Source organism: Cavia porcellus, unplaced genomic scaffold (assembly GCF_034190915.1).
Source record: "Cavia porcellus strain 051 isolate PalLab524CR breed Dunkin Hartley unplaced genomic scaffold, mCavPor4.1 scaffold_19, whole genome shotgun sequence".
In the NCBI taxonomy this organism is placed as follows: Eukaryota; Metazoa; Chordata; class Mammalia; order Rodentia; family Caviidae; genus Cavia; species Cavia porcellus.
Window position 1 is genome coordinate 24,428,778 of NW_026947502.1, and position 15,978 is coordinate 24,444,755.

The window sequence follows — 15,978 nt, forward strand, 5'->3', positions numbered from 1 at the left end:
CTGTGAGTTAATCCCTAACATCTCCCTTCCACATCCACAACCAGAAAACACCCACATGCCAATGAATTGCACTCGTTTTAAAACTTTTATGTTCTTTAGATCTAACATTTACCTACCACATAACTGAACAAAATGTTCTTGACAATTTTTTCTGATATTTACTGAATTAGTGTAGTGATTTCTCTTATAATTTAGTCAGTCAATAAATTATTGGCAACATAATAACACTGTAAAGTTCTAATATAAAAATAGAGCTAATTAGGACAATTCACTTAAGTTCTGAATCTGGATGTCTCTAAAACACCTGCTGATGTGCAATAACGGCCTTCCTTTGTTGTTGCTAATCTAAGTTAGTTGAGTAGTCAGAATATTCCTGTTAAACAAACATACCCTGGACCAGTGATTCACAGGCTTGGATTGAAATCAGAATCATCTGGGAAGCTTGGGCCATTCCTTAGCCCAATCTGATTAATTAAAATTGAATCTTTCCAGACAAGACCCAGAAATCAGGGTCTCTCCAGACGATTCCAAGTGCTTCCAAAGTTGAAAAAAACTGCTGCACACTTTAGGTATGAAAGATGAAGGGCCTTTGCTTTCTAGGCTTTGATGAATACATATAATTTGAGGGTCAGCATTGTGCCACGGGAAATCTATTTCAAACTTTATAATATTGAAGGACTAGATATAAATTTCTAGAAGAAAAGACAAAAAAATTATCTTTGTCTTTGTCTCTTATGTCTCTCCCTGTCTCTGTCTGTCTCTCTCTCTCTCTGTCTATCTCTCAATATGGGTCCTTTTGTAGTGATATGGAAGACAACAGTGATAACACATTCAAAATTTGGGAGAGTTTTCTTTTGACACCACATGAGTCCTATGACAAGACAGGTGCTTCCATTAGAGAAATCACCTGAGATTCTTCCAGCCAAATGATTCCCTGTCTTAGGAGGCCTTGCTAGGGATCCTGGTAGGTGGGAGGCTGACACTAATGGGTCTCCCAGGAACAACACCTCTCAGTGGAAACAGCACCTAGCAGATTCCCTAGGCAGTAATTGGGATTCTATAAGCCAGTTAATTCCCTTTGTCTTCTTCTATTAATATTTATAACCACTTAAAATAAATTATAGGCCATACCTGGTTTATCCTTCGGAGAGCAGCTTCTGCCTCTGGTCTAGTAATATAAGAAATATACCACTCTTCATTTAGTGAATTCTGTAAATGTAAATTTTTAAAAACTGGATAAATTTTACAGTCTCATAGGTAAGCAAAAAGAAAACCCTCCAAGCAATAATTTCCATAAATCATCACCTCAGTTCTATGAGTTTTTAAATATTTGTTTTCTTAACCTGAATGATGAATCATTTAGATAAGGCTGTACAGAAGGTATTTTAACTGCTTTTTATCATGACACTGGTTGCAAAGGTAGCTGCAAATAAGTGTTCATTATATAATGGAACCTCTAATCAGGAAAGACACAGGGATAATAATTTCTTCAGTTTAGTATGCAATAATAACATAATTAAGGGAAAACTGCATTAATGGAGCAGCTAAGTGAGTATTTCAAGTATATAAAATAGGAAACAGAAGAAAAATAGGATTATTTTTCTTATTGTTTAATGCAAAACACATGCTTGCCTTTGGAAGAGCCTGAAAGGGGCAGAAATGCCTATTTTATCTGGATCCCCCTCTAAAGTTTTTTGTTTTTGTAGATGCTGGAGATGGAACCCAGGGCCTCAGGGATGGCAGGAAAAGCTCTAACTGAGCTGCACCCTCACCTCCTTTTAATTAGGAATGAATAAGTAAGCTAACAGAAAATAAAAGCATAGGAGAGCATTCCAGGGCAGTTTCTTATGATCCATTTGCTAGAGAAAAGAGAAACAAAAAAAGAAAGGTGTTTTGTTACCTCCTCTTCCCCCAGGGATGCTGGCTGAGGTTTGTTTGGAACAGGCAAAGGAAAGTTTCTGCCTTCAGGTCTGAGGGGTGGTCTGTTGTTAGGGCCTTTAAAAATACAGCATTTTGAGAATTAATTTCCTGTGAGCTATTGTTTACTCCCTTCACAACAATTCCTATCCCGGAATGCTCTTGTCCTTGTTCTAATAATTAACATTTCAAGAAAACTGAGTTTAAAATTAATTTCTTCTGTTCAAAAACACTGAATCTGTCAGGCATTACTGTATTCTATGTCAGTGAAATTCAAGGGGCAGAAACCCAAACTAGTGATTTCCAATACAAGTGATTAGATTCATTTACAAAAAGTCACAATTATTTTCATGTGAATAACAAGAAGAATATTCAAGAGACAGATGTTTCATGGATTCCTATAATGTCAGTATACACAGTATGGATTACCAGTATGTTACCACTAGTACAGTGGTAACATAGTGATAAAGATAATTATGTTCTCCTTGTCTTTATATAATAAGAAATGGAAGTTATACAAGACAAGAAGAAATTACTCTGAGAATGTTGTTAGCTTTTAGAATCAACATTTTCTACCTGATGCTTTTGGCTGAATTTTCCACGAAGTAGGGCTGTTCAAGTAACAAAGACGTTAATAGACTATCTGATCAACCAGAATGCCTTCCTGGGCAAACCATAAATTACCTACTACGTGTGCCTCATTCTACCCAAATCTATCTTTTTCTTGTTTATTGTTCCCTGAAAGTTTGTGAGAATATGTTTCCTCGTCTCAGGAAAGATTTGACTGTGTTGACTACAGTCCAGCTGTTTTCTATGTGTCAGAACAGCTGTAAAAAGTGGAACATTCTATTAGCTGGATATTCTTTTAGATCATTTATCCATCATTCATTTGTTCATTCAATAAATGTTTGTTTTGCACTGCTTCAGCCAGATTTTGAGTAAGATGCTTTGTGTAAATTACCCTGAATCTTCACAGCAACATTACAAGGTGTGTTTCTTTACCTTTGAGGAAACAGGGTACACAAGTCATGTGTAACACTGACATTAAAGACTTAAATCTGCAGCTTTCAAAATTACTGTACATAGAATACCTAGGGAACTTTGACTTACCCAGGGTCCAGGAATCTGCATATTAACTAGCACCTGAAGTGTTTCTGCTTTAACGTTGTTACTACACCTGTGTTGCCACCAAATGAGAAGGGAGTCATCTGGGAAAGATTGAGGTCTCCCGAGCTCTGTCACCAGGGCTATTAAAAGTAACCTGGCTCTTACCTCCTACCACCTTCCTTTCCAGGTTCCCATTACCTAAATAGACACTCCCAAGCTCTGTCTGAGCAGTCCAGCACTTTTACGCTTTGATCATGCTCATTGAATGAATAAAATCTAGCAGTATAGTAGAGTCACAGAGCCAAGGCTGTATTACATGGCTGCCCTAGTTTTAAGGAATGACTGTCTGCTTCTGCACCACCGGCCAGCACCTCAAAACCACGATTCATAACGCACAGGCACATATACTTTTTATTGCAGTCATCTGCCATGCTGCATATTCGGATCCTGAAGGGAGATGGTGAAAGGTTTTTGGACAGTGCATTATGCAAACCTTTTACCTTTCTGAAGTTGGAGCAGTCAGTGCAGAAGACTGAGGACCAAGTGTCCTGACTGTCTTGGGAGAAAATGGAACCGTTTGGCTAAGTGATATTTGAAAAAAATGACTGTGTTAGTAATCCCTATCACCAACTTATAAAACCAGAGCTCTATGGAAGCCTCCTTTGGGAAGTAGTGAATTGGGGAGACTATGAAAAATTGAGGTGGAGCAGGACACTGGAAACCATATAGTGAACACTAACACTGATCTCAAATGCTTTGAAACTTAGGAGTGTTGGTTCCAGGGGTGAGAACTCACTTTTGGAAAGATGTATCCAACTAAATACAAGGAAAGGGCTCCTGAAAAATCTTTATTCTTGAGCTCTAACTCAAATTTACCAATGCAGTTTTCTATTTAAAACACACTCTGGTGTTTCTCCAAATGGACCACAATACAAAAAAAAAAGTTCTGTTCTGTTTGTTCCAACAATATTTTTAAAAATTAAATCAGCTTTTAAAAATTGGGTAACATCACATCGATGACCACATTTTTAACTTTTCTTGAAAAAGAAATTAGAAAATTTGGCATCAGTAGGCCAGTCTTTGGCATGGTAAAATCTACTTACTACAGTTGGATGATTTTCCAGTTATCTGACAGTCATTCAACGGGCATTTTTATTTATTTATTTTTCAACAAGCATTTTTAAAGTTCCATGTGCCAGCCACTTGCTTTAGATAAAGACTAGATTGTCCTACCTTGCAGGATCTACTTGCTACTCAGAGTGGATTAGTGGTACCAGTACTAAGGAACTTAGAAATGCAGAAACTCAGGTCTCACCCAGACTAACTGAATTTGAGTATGTATTTTAACAGAATTCCAAGGATATCTGTTTGCACATTAATGTCTGAGGACCCTCTAATACAGCTAGAAAATACAGATACCTTGACCTCATCCCTGACTTACTGGATTAGAATCTTTGAGGCTGTGCTCTCTTAATCTGTATCTTAAACATGTTCACCAACCTACAAACCAAGGTTAAAATATCTGTGCATGAAGATTAGGGATAGCATCCTGGTGAAATGTGTGAGTGTTCATGTGTGTGCATGTGTGTGAGTACTTGTATGGTAATTTATATACAACTGTCTCTTTATCATTCCAACAGCTGTTAGTACACTGTAAACACTGAATTCAATGTTGAATGAGGAAGTCAGGTGTTTTTAGAAAATGATAAAACCTTTGCCAAAGGGCTTTGAGATTGCTGGGAATCAAATCCCTCAGACACGTTGGCTGGAAAAGGTCACGAAAGCACAGGGTACCAACCTTGAGAGAAGTGTGGCGGCAGGGAGGCGCTCTGTGGAAAATTATTGTTACTGCGGAGACAGAAAAAGAATGGATTTTAAATTGGGTTTAGGTTATGGGGCCAGCCTGGGGAGTTGGTTTAAAAATCCAGATTGAAGGTGCTTCTTCCTTCTTACTGAGATGCCTTCGGTAAGGCACGTGGGACAGGAAGTGAGCAACAAATGTTGCTGCATCAGGAAGGGACAGTTTTTACAGGGACCAGGATGGGGAAGGAGGTCTGGAGGTGCCCCGAAATGCTACCTGTTCCCTCCATGCTAAGTGGCAACATACCCTTTAGCCCACGTTGTCAGTAAACCTCTGCTCAACACAGCAAATGGGTCATAATTTTCAAGAATAAAGGATGGGGCCAATGTCAGGTGAAGCAGGATGAGAAGAATGACAGATATGGCACAAAGAGAATAAAATAGCTTGAAGAATAAGAAGCAACCAGAAAGGTAAAGACAAGGGGAACCCAAGAAAAATGAAAAATTCTGACAGTCTTTCCAGACATTAGGCAAGGTACACATAACTTGCTGGTTATTTAACTTGGTTAAATTTTCTCAAGTGTGTAGGATGAGGGCCTGCAATTTCCACTTTAAATACTAAAGGTACATTGCGAGGACACCACAGAGCAACCCACTGGCTTGTTTGGGGAGGAATAATTCAGGTCTTTCTCTTATTCAAGCCTCTGTCTCTGGACAATCTTCTTGTAAGCCCTGAGAAACGCTGCTGATACTGAGAAAGTAGGCTTGCTGGGATCAAAGCCTGTGCAGTGAACTTTTAGCATTTGCTAAGTGCAAGACACATTTCTTAATCTCTCCATCCAAGATGCAGGAGGAACTTCCAGTACTTAAATTAGCTGGATTTCTAAATATTTTCTGTTGGTTTATATGTTCCATTAAATAGAGAATGTGAAAACATCCCCTATCTTCTGCCAAAGTGTGCATTCCATCTATGCAAGCACAAACCCAGGAGGACAGCAGTAGCTTAGCATGTGGTTCCTAATGCTGAGCTTGATTTTCTTTTCTCAGACCCCCGATGTTCAGACACTGTTACTTGCTCATTCTTTTCCTTCTTTCTCAAGCCATGTGGCATTATCTCAATGTCTGGTGGACTTAGGCATTATGTCAAGTTAGGAGTTAATAATAGCCACAAACCTTTCTGAGAAAGCCCCGGGCATGTGTGATGGTGGGAACGAGTGCTTGGAGTTTGGCTTAGTATATCTTGAAGGAAAAGTATTGGAGCTCATAGGAACTAGCGCAGGCTGGGGCAAAGGTCTTTGATGCACTGTGGGAGAAAAGAAAAAAGTCAAGAGACTGTCAGGACCCACTAGGAACATTCTAGAACTGCTCTGCAGTTAAAAAACAGTTGATATAAAATAAAGGAGATATAAAAATACAAAAGATCAGGTGTACTTAGAAAATCATAGGATGGAACTCCCACCTTAGAATGCATTTACAAAAATGCTATCTTATATAGCACATGTTTATTTTATTTTTTTCATCTTTTAAATGCTATCTTGGCAGAAAATGGTCAACTGGAATCCTTATAAATATCTAAAATGATATTTCACAAGTTTTGTTTCATTTTATGAAAGTTAAAATTTTATGCAATCTCATTCACCCATGCTTACTGATTCTTTACCTACATGTTCCAGAGGGTATAAATATTAGAAATTTTTCTATCAAATCATATAAGCAAATTTAATTTTTACTGTACAACTAGATAATTTGCACTGTTATACATGAAATTAACATCTCACTTTAGTAACCCAATAAAAATAACTCCATTTTATTATAGCTGTGAAATACATCAATTAACATATGTCTACTAAATATTAATTTAATAATCATAATTGACTCTGGAAGTTTTCCATAGCCCATAATGTTATCTGAATGCCCAAGCAGAAAAAAATGAGAAAATAAGATACAAATTATAGGAAAGCTTTTCTGAACATACCATCGTCTTCATCCTGATAAGGGAGAAGAAAAAAAAAATATTAACATATGATCAAAACAGAGTCCCTAAATGGATAACTCTGTTTCTCAATCATAGAAATGCACTTGGCACTTTTAGTAATTATGGCTTCCGTAATAAATATATTATGGATAAGAGTAGGATTTGCTAAATGGTTTATGATTTTTAATATAATCATCTAAAGACACACCAATCTGAGATTTCCTCATACAGTTATCTTGAAATAGGTTTTGAAGTTTCTAACAGGGTTCAAAGATATAAATATTTATAGTATATATGATGTATCTAAAAGAATCATATTCAATATTTTATTCAATTTCCTTGGCAACCCTTTGAGAGTGTAATGTCTTTATCTTACAAATGGAAACAGGATGGTCACAGACTATTCCTTACTTGCCAATGGTTTCAGAAAATGGATTCAACCTCAAATCTATCTGGCCCAAAGCTCAGCCTTCTTTTGGTCTCTCCTGTGCAATGCCCACACTTGTTAAAATCTGTATGCCCTTACTTATTTATAGTGTGGTTTCTAAAGGGCATCTGCAACCCTCACCAATTTTATATTCAGGGCACCTTTCGAACTCGATAAAGGAAGGCCAATTTTCTTTCCTCAGATAAGAAATGATATTCAGAGACACTGACTGATTTTTACCATTAACTAGTAGACCACAAAGGCCAACTTGAATGTGTTTTTTAGGCCACATCAGTGGTAATGAAGTAACACTTTCCTCAAACTGTATTGTGAGAATTAAATCAATAATTGCATGTGCCTGGCCTATGTTAAGTGCTCTTTAAGTTTGCTGACACTGGTCCTACAATGTATTAACATAAAGCAAAGAGAATGACAGAATCACTCATCTCAAAGGGCCAACTCAGAGCCCCAACAAGGAGTTACATAAATAAATATACGTAGGCTCACAGTCTCACAAGGGTATCACTTTTTTTTGTCTTTTTCATTTTTTTTTTTTTTCGGTACCGGGATCGAACTCGCGACCGCCTGCTTGCAAGGCAGGCACTTATACCGCTGAGCTAAATCCCCAGCCCCAAGGGGCATCACTTTTTAACACTGTTACAATGATGCCCCTCTAATTCAAGAATATACAACTCCTAAAAAATCAATCTTTCCAGAAACTGGAAACCTCAGGAATATGATATTGCCCTTATTTCCCTTCCTCCACTGGGACTCTGAATCTTTGTACACCAGCTACTATTCTTCAGTGCACCCAGATCTCCTTTTACTGTGACTCTATTCCGTGTTCTCCCCATCATTCAATAGCCACCATAAATCTCACCTCCCTTAAGAAGTTACTGTTGGCTCCTTGACCCACATGCATAACTTTCTTCCCATTCCACAGGTCATTCTATGGTTGTATGCTGTTTAGCATGCATGGTGGGGGAGCTTGTGACAATAATAGCATAACGCTCCATTTGAACAAACATAGTATCTAGCACAGGGCTATGAAAGCAGTAGCCATTGCTAGCTGAGCATTTGATCAAGGGCAGGAACCTTCAGAACACTTCAAGTGTGGAGAAACTCAGAGAGATCTGAATTCAAATCCTGGCTGTTTACTGAGCAAATTGAGAAAAATATCTTACCCTTTCTGAGCCATTTCCTCTCATTTATAGAGAAAGGGTGATTCTGCCTAGATTCACTGCATGTAAAGAAAATACAAATAAGGCTAGGAGTGATCAGCTTCTCTGGTTTGCCAGAGACTGAAGAAGCTTCTGGGTGTGGGACTTTAAATGCTTATAAGCACTGAGAAAGCCCCAGAACATTGATGGTCACTCTACAGGAGCATTTAACAATGCTATATCACTTTTTTTTCAGGTCATGGAGAAACTAAAAAAGAAAATTGAGTCTTTGGAAACTCTGTAACACACAGACTCTTAGGCATCCCTTACTTTATGATTTCCTCTACTTTCTGTCCCTTCATTTCACTAATATGGTAACAGGTCTCCAATTAACATAGCTTCCCTGAGAGTTGGCCAGTGCAGCACAATGGGCTTCAGGAAAGACCAAGACCCAAAAGACACAGGACCTCTATTCAAGAGCCCGTCGTGTGCAATCCAAGAGGAATACGCTACAGTCCAAACCTCACATAGCCTACCCTGGTTCCCCCTAGCCTAGGCACTTACATAATAACATTTTGTACTTACATTATCTCTTCTGTCTACTCCCCATCCGTGCCTGAAATGAATTAGGGCAAAGAAAAAGAAGTAAGCATCAAGAGTTTCAAAGAGCCAGCCTTGAATATAATTTCCTAAATCTCATTAAAAAAATCAAACCCTCTGAGCTAGGGCTCAGGGAAAGTTGCAAATCCCAGCAGAAAGCCAGGAGAGAGGGCGTGGAAGGGAGATTTGGTTACTGAATGTTCTGTCATCACTGCAAGCTGAGCTAGGCAAACCTTTGTTCTGTATAACTAATATATGTGTATATATATATATATATATATATATATATATATTTGTATATGTGTGTAGTCAGCAGTCTAATTCTTGCAGCTATTAGATTTCACTGAGTGGCTATTTCTGCAGCAAATGAAAACATTTTAGGTAAATCTCTTCTTTGCTAGTGTTTCAAAGCAACCATCGCAGGGTCCACCTTTGAAGGAACGAGCACAGTTGGAAAATGTTACTGCTTTGAGACTTTTCCAGAAGGCACTTGGTACAGTTGGCTCAGATGAAAGAGCCAGTCAAACAGATTTGGTGACAGCTGTCTGAGTCCTGCAGCAGACATCTGTACCACCTGGGCCACATCACACTTTTAGAGAGAGAGAGGAAAGAAGAGGACAATTTATTGAAACACCTCTCAGGTGTCAGGTCTCATCAGCTCATGCTGTGTTTACTGAAAAATTTGACATTTCAGTCATAATTGCATTTATTTTAGTTTTTAAAAATAATGCTTTAAAATATTATTTTAATGGAGTAAACTCCATTACTGAGGGTTTTTCTTTTTTGGCATACCCTATCCCCTAGTCCTGATTTAATCTTCCCATTGGTCAAGCAAGGCAATCATGACAAACTACAATTGCTTAGAAGAAATAAGCAGAAGCGTGATTGTATCCTTCCTAAACAGTGGGGTTGGCCCAGATACCAGGTACATTTGTGCGGTTAGGTAAATAGGACCCAAATGACTTCATAACTGAGTTAGAAATGTTAGAGCAGACCTCAGGATTCTGCAGTTATGGAAAGTATTGGACAGTATGTTGACCTGAAAGGCTTCCCCAGCTTTTTCTACTCTGCTACCCATATTGAGAAACATAGTGGTAAGTTCAGTTCCTGCGCACTGTAAAGGCTTTGCTCTTTCTGGGTAGGAAAAACCCAGCACTGACTGGACTGATTGAAGAAAAGCTCTCCACAGATAGCAGTTGTCCCACACAGCCAATCACGCATTTCTTTGCTCGTTTCTCAGCTAGAGTCCCCTCTTCTTCAAAGAGACCCTTGAACTTGACATTCAATCTGAGGTACCACTTAAACCACCGCAGCAAAAAGGGCCTCTGCCTGCCTGGGAGTGTGTGATTCTCTGGGTCCCTGTAGAATTGACGTAGGACAAATTCCCATTTCATCCACTCTGTTTGAAGGACAAATTCAAACAACACAAAGTAGTTACTTTGGTACAGGTGGCTTCTTCGCTGACAAGGGGCTGCTTCTTTCATGTCTCTCCGTGGCTGGCGGTAAAGGAGGCTTTTGTGTCTTGGGTAAATGGTCCCCGGGAATCCTGCCGAGTCCAGAGGAAGGGTGTATAAGAAGCAAGTTCAACTACCTGGGCACAGTTCCACAGCAGATGCCTTTTGGCCACCCCTAGAGGCAACACAGCATCTTACCTCGCCACTGGAGCCAAGGGCTGCAAAGCAGAGGAAAAAACATGTGAGTGGCCAAACACTTCCTGGAGAGTAGGGACAAGATGTAAAAACCCCAAAACCAAAACCAAAAATAAACCAGAAAAACAGCTTACCTTGTCAGAAAAAGTTGGTTTCTTTCCTGTAAACAACAGACAGTAGGCCCTTAAATTGAGGACATGATAATCACGAGGTATAAAACCCGAGTTAGATGAGACCGTGAACCAGAGTACTTTGAGAAGAGGGGCGCTGATTAAATGTAAGCACTGAAGAATCATAGATTTTTGGATTGGCCAGAATCCCTTCCAAAGCACCTACTTTTATAGGCTCAAAAATATTGACTGGCTTGCTCAAGCTCACATCGCTCTGTGTACATACAAACCCTATGGTAGTGTATTCTGGGTTCCATACTTTTCAACATTTTACCTAAAATAAATGATAATCAAAAGATTTATGTTTTCTTGGGATTCTGTGTCTCTTTTATTGGCAAATGTGTTCCTTGCATGACCTCAATTTTACGTGCAGATCTGAAATAGACTCATGTGCAACAGAAAACTTAATTTTCCTCCAACTCTGTGGTACAGTTGACTTTATGTAAAGTACTCCAGCTAGTTTCTTAAACATCTCTTAACCTGGGGGAGTGGCTTAATTTAGGAAACTCTCCTGATTTGCTGAAACAACCCAGTTTTTTTATTGGTAGTGGTGGGTTTTTTTTGTATGCTTCTTTTATTTGAAGATGACATTCAGCCTTCCTGAATTCTGCATGGCCAAGTTACCAAAGTAATTTAATTTTTATTCGAGTTGAAGTCCCACAGAATTACACCCTTGCCTTCCACATAATGAAAATATCACTAATTGAGTCCCATACATGATGCTGAACCTCAAGTTCAACAGAGACAGATTTTTTGAGAGAGGGTCTCACTATGGAGTTCAGGCTGACTTGATCTCCTTATGTAGCCCAATCTAGCCTTGAACTCACAGCAGTTCTCTTGCCTTAACCTTCCTAGTGCAGGATCTGCAAGCATGCAACACTACATCTCGCTCAATTAGGCAATTGAGGGCTAGGGATTTAGCTCAGCGGCATAAGCACCTGCCTTGCAAGCATGTGGTCGTGAATTCAATCCCTGGTACCGTAAAAAAAAAAAAAAAAATCCATCCTCTAATTAGCAATTGAGTTGTAGTTTCCTCATCTGTAAATGGGTAAAGAGAGGTGAAATCTACATAGGTTTGCTCTAAGGGTCACGTGACAACTTGTATGGAAGATCCTGGATGCGATGAGTGGGTACTGAAAGATGTTAGTTATATCCTCTTTCTTTCCCTCCCTCCCAAAGTAAGCACAGTTAACACCCTAAGATGAATGGTCATACCATCTGCCTGTAGATGCATTTTCTCAACACGATTTATTCTGTAGAATGTGTCAAGCACATGGAAGGTCTTAAGAACACTGTCCACTGTGAAGAGCTCACTGGCTAACTGAAGTATGTTTTGATGGCAGGAAAGATGTTTATTATATACAAAGCTTAGCTTAGGTGGAATGCATATTTTAAAGGAGTACCTTAAAACTTACATTTATATCGTCAAGCATGTATAGATTTTTAAAAATCTGATTTACTTATATTCTCTAAGCATACTAGGAGTCTCATGTTAAAAATCTAAGCATCAGCAGAGGATTCTTCCAAAACATCTTGAACAAGGTAGTAATTCTAGAGTCAAGGAATATTTTTAGGAAAGGACTCATGTGCAACAGAGTCCTTATGAAAGGATTTTTAAATAGAAAAAAGAGACAATAAAAATATAACTTGTATGTCAGGAGAAGATTGTGAAGGCTTTGGCATCAGTATTCCACATGCCTGATGCCCCAGCTCAAGGCAGTGAACAGGGTTAGAGTCTGAAGTCTATGCCATCTTTATTTCCACAGACCTCACACAGCTGTCTGCAGTGAACCATGCTAAACCCAAACAGACACCAACACAGAGCTGGGATGCAATTCAGGCAAACGGCTGCAAGCAGCAGCTTCAAATCCAAAGCCTGAGTCATTTTGCTAACAGAGCAGGAGATGGGGACCACAATGGTTATACACCATGCTGAGTACAGCTAAGGAATTGTCAAAGGGGATCTGGGATTCTGGATTCCTCACTCATTTAGTTTCAGGGCTCCTTCCTCAAACCCACCTACTGTACAGCACATTAAAACCTGAGTTCCTCAACTGCAGTATGATATTGTGGGAAAAAGCACTCCTTTTGAAGTCAGAAGGATCTGGGTTCAACTTTTGCAAATATTTATTCAAGACTGGACAAATCACTCAGTCTTTTTGATCATCAGTTTCATCATCTGAGAGGTTGAAAAAAAATACATCCTATTGTTGGGTTGCTAGAAGAACTGGAGAGAAAATCTAGATAAGGTTTTGAGGGTAAGTAAAGTACCTGCCCCATAGTAGGTGTTTCATAAATAGTAGCTTTTAGAACCAAATTGAAAATGGTTCCATGTGGAAGTGGCCAGAGTCCGAATAGTCTGTGTAAACTGTGGAGGGAGAAGACGAGTGTGCCCCATGTCTAGCCAAACCCACACATCAACAGAAACAACTTTAACACTTAGATATACCTCAGTGTTTCATAAAGCATTTCAGAACACTTTCCTTACAAATAAGGGAATTGTGCCCTGAAAAAAGAGCTGCTCCTGGATCACGGTTCTGTAAATTACCTGCCAAGGAGAGGCAACCCTCCCAAACCTCTTATCTCTGAGCTCATTCCCTCTCTTTGCACCATAATGCCTCCTGTTATGTCTTGACTGAAAGACAGTGAGATGTGTGCACATAAATCACATTCATGGGGAAGCAGCCGTGGCCCAAAGCAGGATCTCTGCAATCAGGCTGTCTGGGTTCACGTCTCTACCCCAATCACTTGGTAGCTGGGTGATCTTGGGAAGTTACTTCTTCTAGCCTCATTTGCATCTGTAAAATCACGCTGATTCTCATAGCCTCCACTTCCTCATACTGTGGAGCTAATTAAATGAGATTGTGTATAAGAAAAGCACATAGCAAACACTCTGCACATGTGAGCCATTATTATTGTGAATCAAATATCACACATACCTGTTATGAAGGGCTCCCTGTCCAGTGGAGCTAAAGAACGATCTAGGGGAGGTTTTGTGCTTCTGTCTATAGATGGAGGAGGCACTGGAAGGGAAAAGGCTGTAGTCAATCAGAAGAAGAAAGCCAGTGGCAGGGGTAGGGTGAGCCTGGGATGGTGAGCAGCCTCATGCTTACGCTTTGCTGGTTTGTTATTTCGACTTCTGCTCGCCTCTTCTTGATTGGGCTGGGGCGGGGGCAGTGGCTGCACAGAAAAATATCCAAGTGTTAGAAGCATTTCCAGTGTATCAGTGAGACCTAGCAACTTTACCTTACCAAATGTGTATGGATCAGCATACTCACTTTCCTCTCTCTTCAGACTCCACTAGCATACGGCCACCTGCATTTCTCAGCAGAGCTGTGTGACGGCCTCCTATCTGAGCTTGCTATTTCTCCCTCACTCAGAAAGGGGATTTTCTCTAGGACAATAGTCCCTGCCAAGCCCTCCAGTGGTTCTGATTATATTAGAAACAAACTGGAAATTCCCCACGACCTGCAGCGTCCTGTCTGAGTTGGTGCCCATCCACCTTTCCAGTCCAATTCTGTGTCTTTCTCCCAGGCTCACTGGATCCCGCCATATAGGTGTCTTGGAGGGTTTTGGAAAATCTCAACGTCATGTCCTCTTGGGTATTTCTGTGCCTGTGCTTCTTCTGCCTAACTTGATGCTTCTCTCCCAGCTCTTCCCCAGATGTCTTATTCTGTTCCAGCTCCTCGTCACCTCTCTAACCACCATCACATTCCCTGGTCTTCTGTCTCCCTACACACACATAACTACTCAGATCATTTCTAGAGCTGTTTCCTTCCTTCTTTCAGTTTCCCTCTGGCCCAATAAACTCTTCATTAAAACAAGGAACTTTATTTTTGTCTTTCACGTTCCCAGCACCCAGAACACTGCCTGGTTGCCAGTAGCTGCCCGATCGTTATCTGCTGATTGAATCAGTTGTGCATCCCAGGAATGGAGGTGAAGGTCTTCAGGTTCCGAAACAACAACAACAACAAAAATTGTAGATAAATTTGGCTCTAGGAACACCCATTCAATATTGCCACCCAGCAGGAGCGAGCCACCTATTTTCAGATAGACGGTCCTCACTGTGGTACAGTCTGAATTTTGAGCTTTGGGGAAAAATATACCATCTCTCTCCTTCTAGTCCTGATACTTTGGCATCTGTTACAGTTATTAAAATATGAAGGTCACTGCCAGGTGTATGCTTGTAATCCCAGCACTCCAGAGGCAGAGGCAGGAAGATTGCTGTGAGATTCAGGCAGCCTGGGGGTGCGTAGTGAGCTCAAGGCCAGCCTGGACTATCTAGCAAAACCTTGTCTCAAAAATAAAACAAAATAAAGCTAGTTAAATTAAACTAAATTAAGTTTAAAAACGTTCAGGTCACATTTCTAGTTATCAACTCCTTAGTTTAAGCTTCTCAGTGACACTCTGAAAATGTATCAGAACCACAGGCGCTGTGCTGTATGCTTGAGGGAAAGGGAAAGGGGTCTATGCCTCCTGTTTCCCTTGGACTGTTTGTATCTCAAATCTTGTCATCTGAAGGCATTTGTACCTGGAATGTCAGACTTTAGACAGAAGGTGGCGCAAGTCCTTTTGCAAGAAAGAGCCGAAGGCTCAGGACCTAAGCAATATCTAAAAGCCAGGGTCTTAATTTATTTCTCTTTAAGTTTATTTTACAGTTTTTGCGTATTGCAAATAGTGGGAAATCATAGCACAAGGAATACTGGAAGGGGACTTTTTCTTATATAGTAGTTTATATGGTACAAAGAAAATGCCAATAAGCATTATGATGTAAGTAAAAAACACTAGTATTTCAATGCCAGAATAGAAATACTGAGTCCTCAGATAGGCATTTTCCTAGCCTAGGGACAATCCTTTCCTACAGAGTAAGAATTAAAGATGTTTATAATTTTATTTTCTGTCTGGCAGAAGGAATAATCACAGTGGACACAAAGCCCCCTAGAGAAGGGGAGGAGACTTACAGAGTGATTCCGGCCAGTAGGCAGTGGAGGAAGGGCAGCCATTGGTCTCTGGGGTGGCACAGGAGGCTGCTGGGGGTGTTTTCCGGCAGGAGGCCGGTCTGCAAAAACACAAGAATATCGAAATGAGAGGAGAAATGGAAGCCAGGGTGAACACCAGCCAAACTCAGGGTCTCGGGGAACAGCTGCTGTCCTCGACACTGGGCAACTCAGGG

At 40.1% G+C, this 15,978-nt stretch overlaps 1 protein-coding gene across 1 annotated transcript in view; it reads right to left on the reverse strand.

Moving 5' to 3' along the window:
• Lcp2 (lymphocyte cytosolic protein 2) overlaps positions 1 to 15,978 on the reverse strand; it is a 47,230-nt gene that overhangs the window by 6,813 nt on the left and 24,439 nt on the right. The window contains exons 8-19 of the mRNA XM_013156209.3: positions 15,767 to 15,864; positions 13,919 to 13,985; positions 13,745 to 13,828; positions 10,770 to 10,795; positions 10,639 to 10,658; positions 10,425 to 10,532; positions 8,972 to 9,002; positions 6,800 to 6,812; positions 5,998 to 6,127; positions 4,823 to 4,872; positions 1,901 to 1,995; positions 1,132 to 1,209 (exon numbers count right to left, since the gene is read on the reverse strand). Of these exons, the coding sequence (XP_013011663.1) occupies positions 1,132 to 1,209; positions 1,901 to 1,995; positions 4,823 to 4,872; positions 5,998 to 6,127; positions 6,800 to 6,812; positions 8,972 to 9,002; positions 10,425 to 10,532; positions 10,639 to 10,658; positions 10,770 to 10,795; positions 13,745 to 13,828; positions 13,919 to 13,985; positions 15,767 to 15,864 (800 nt within the window). The remainder of the gene's footprint in view (positions 1 to 1,131; positions 1,210 to 1,900; positions 1,996 to 4,822; positions 4,873 to 5,997; positions 6,128 to 6,799; positions 6,813 to 8,971; positions 9,003 to 10,424; positions 10,533 to 10,638; positions 10,659 to 10,769; positions 10,796 to 13,744; positions 13,829 to 13,918; positions 13,986 to 15,766; positions 15,865 to 15,978) is intronic.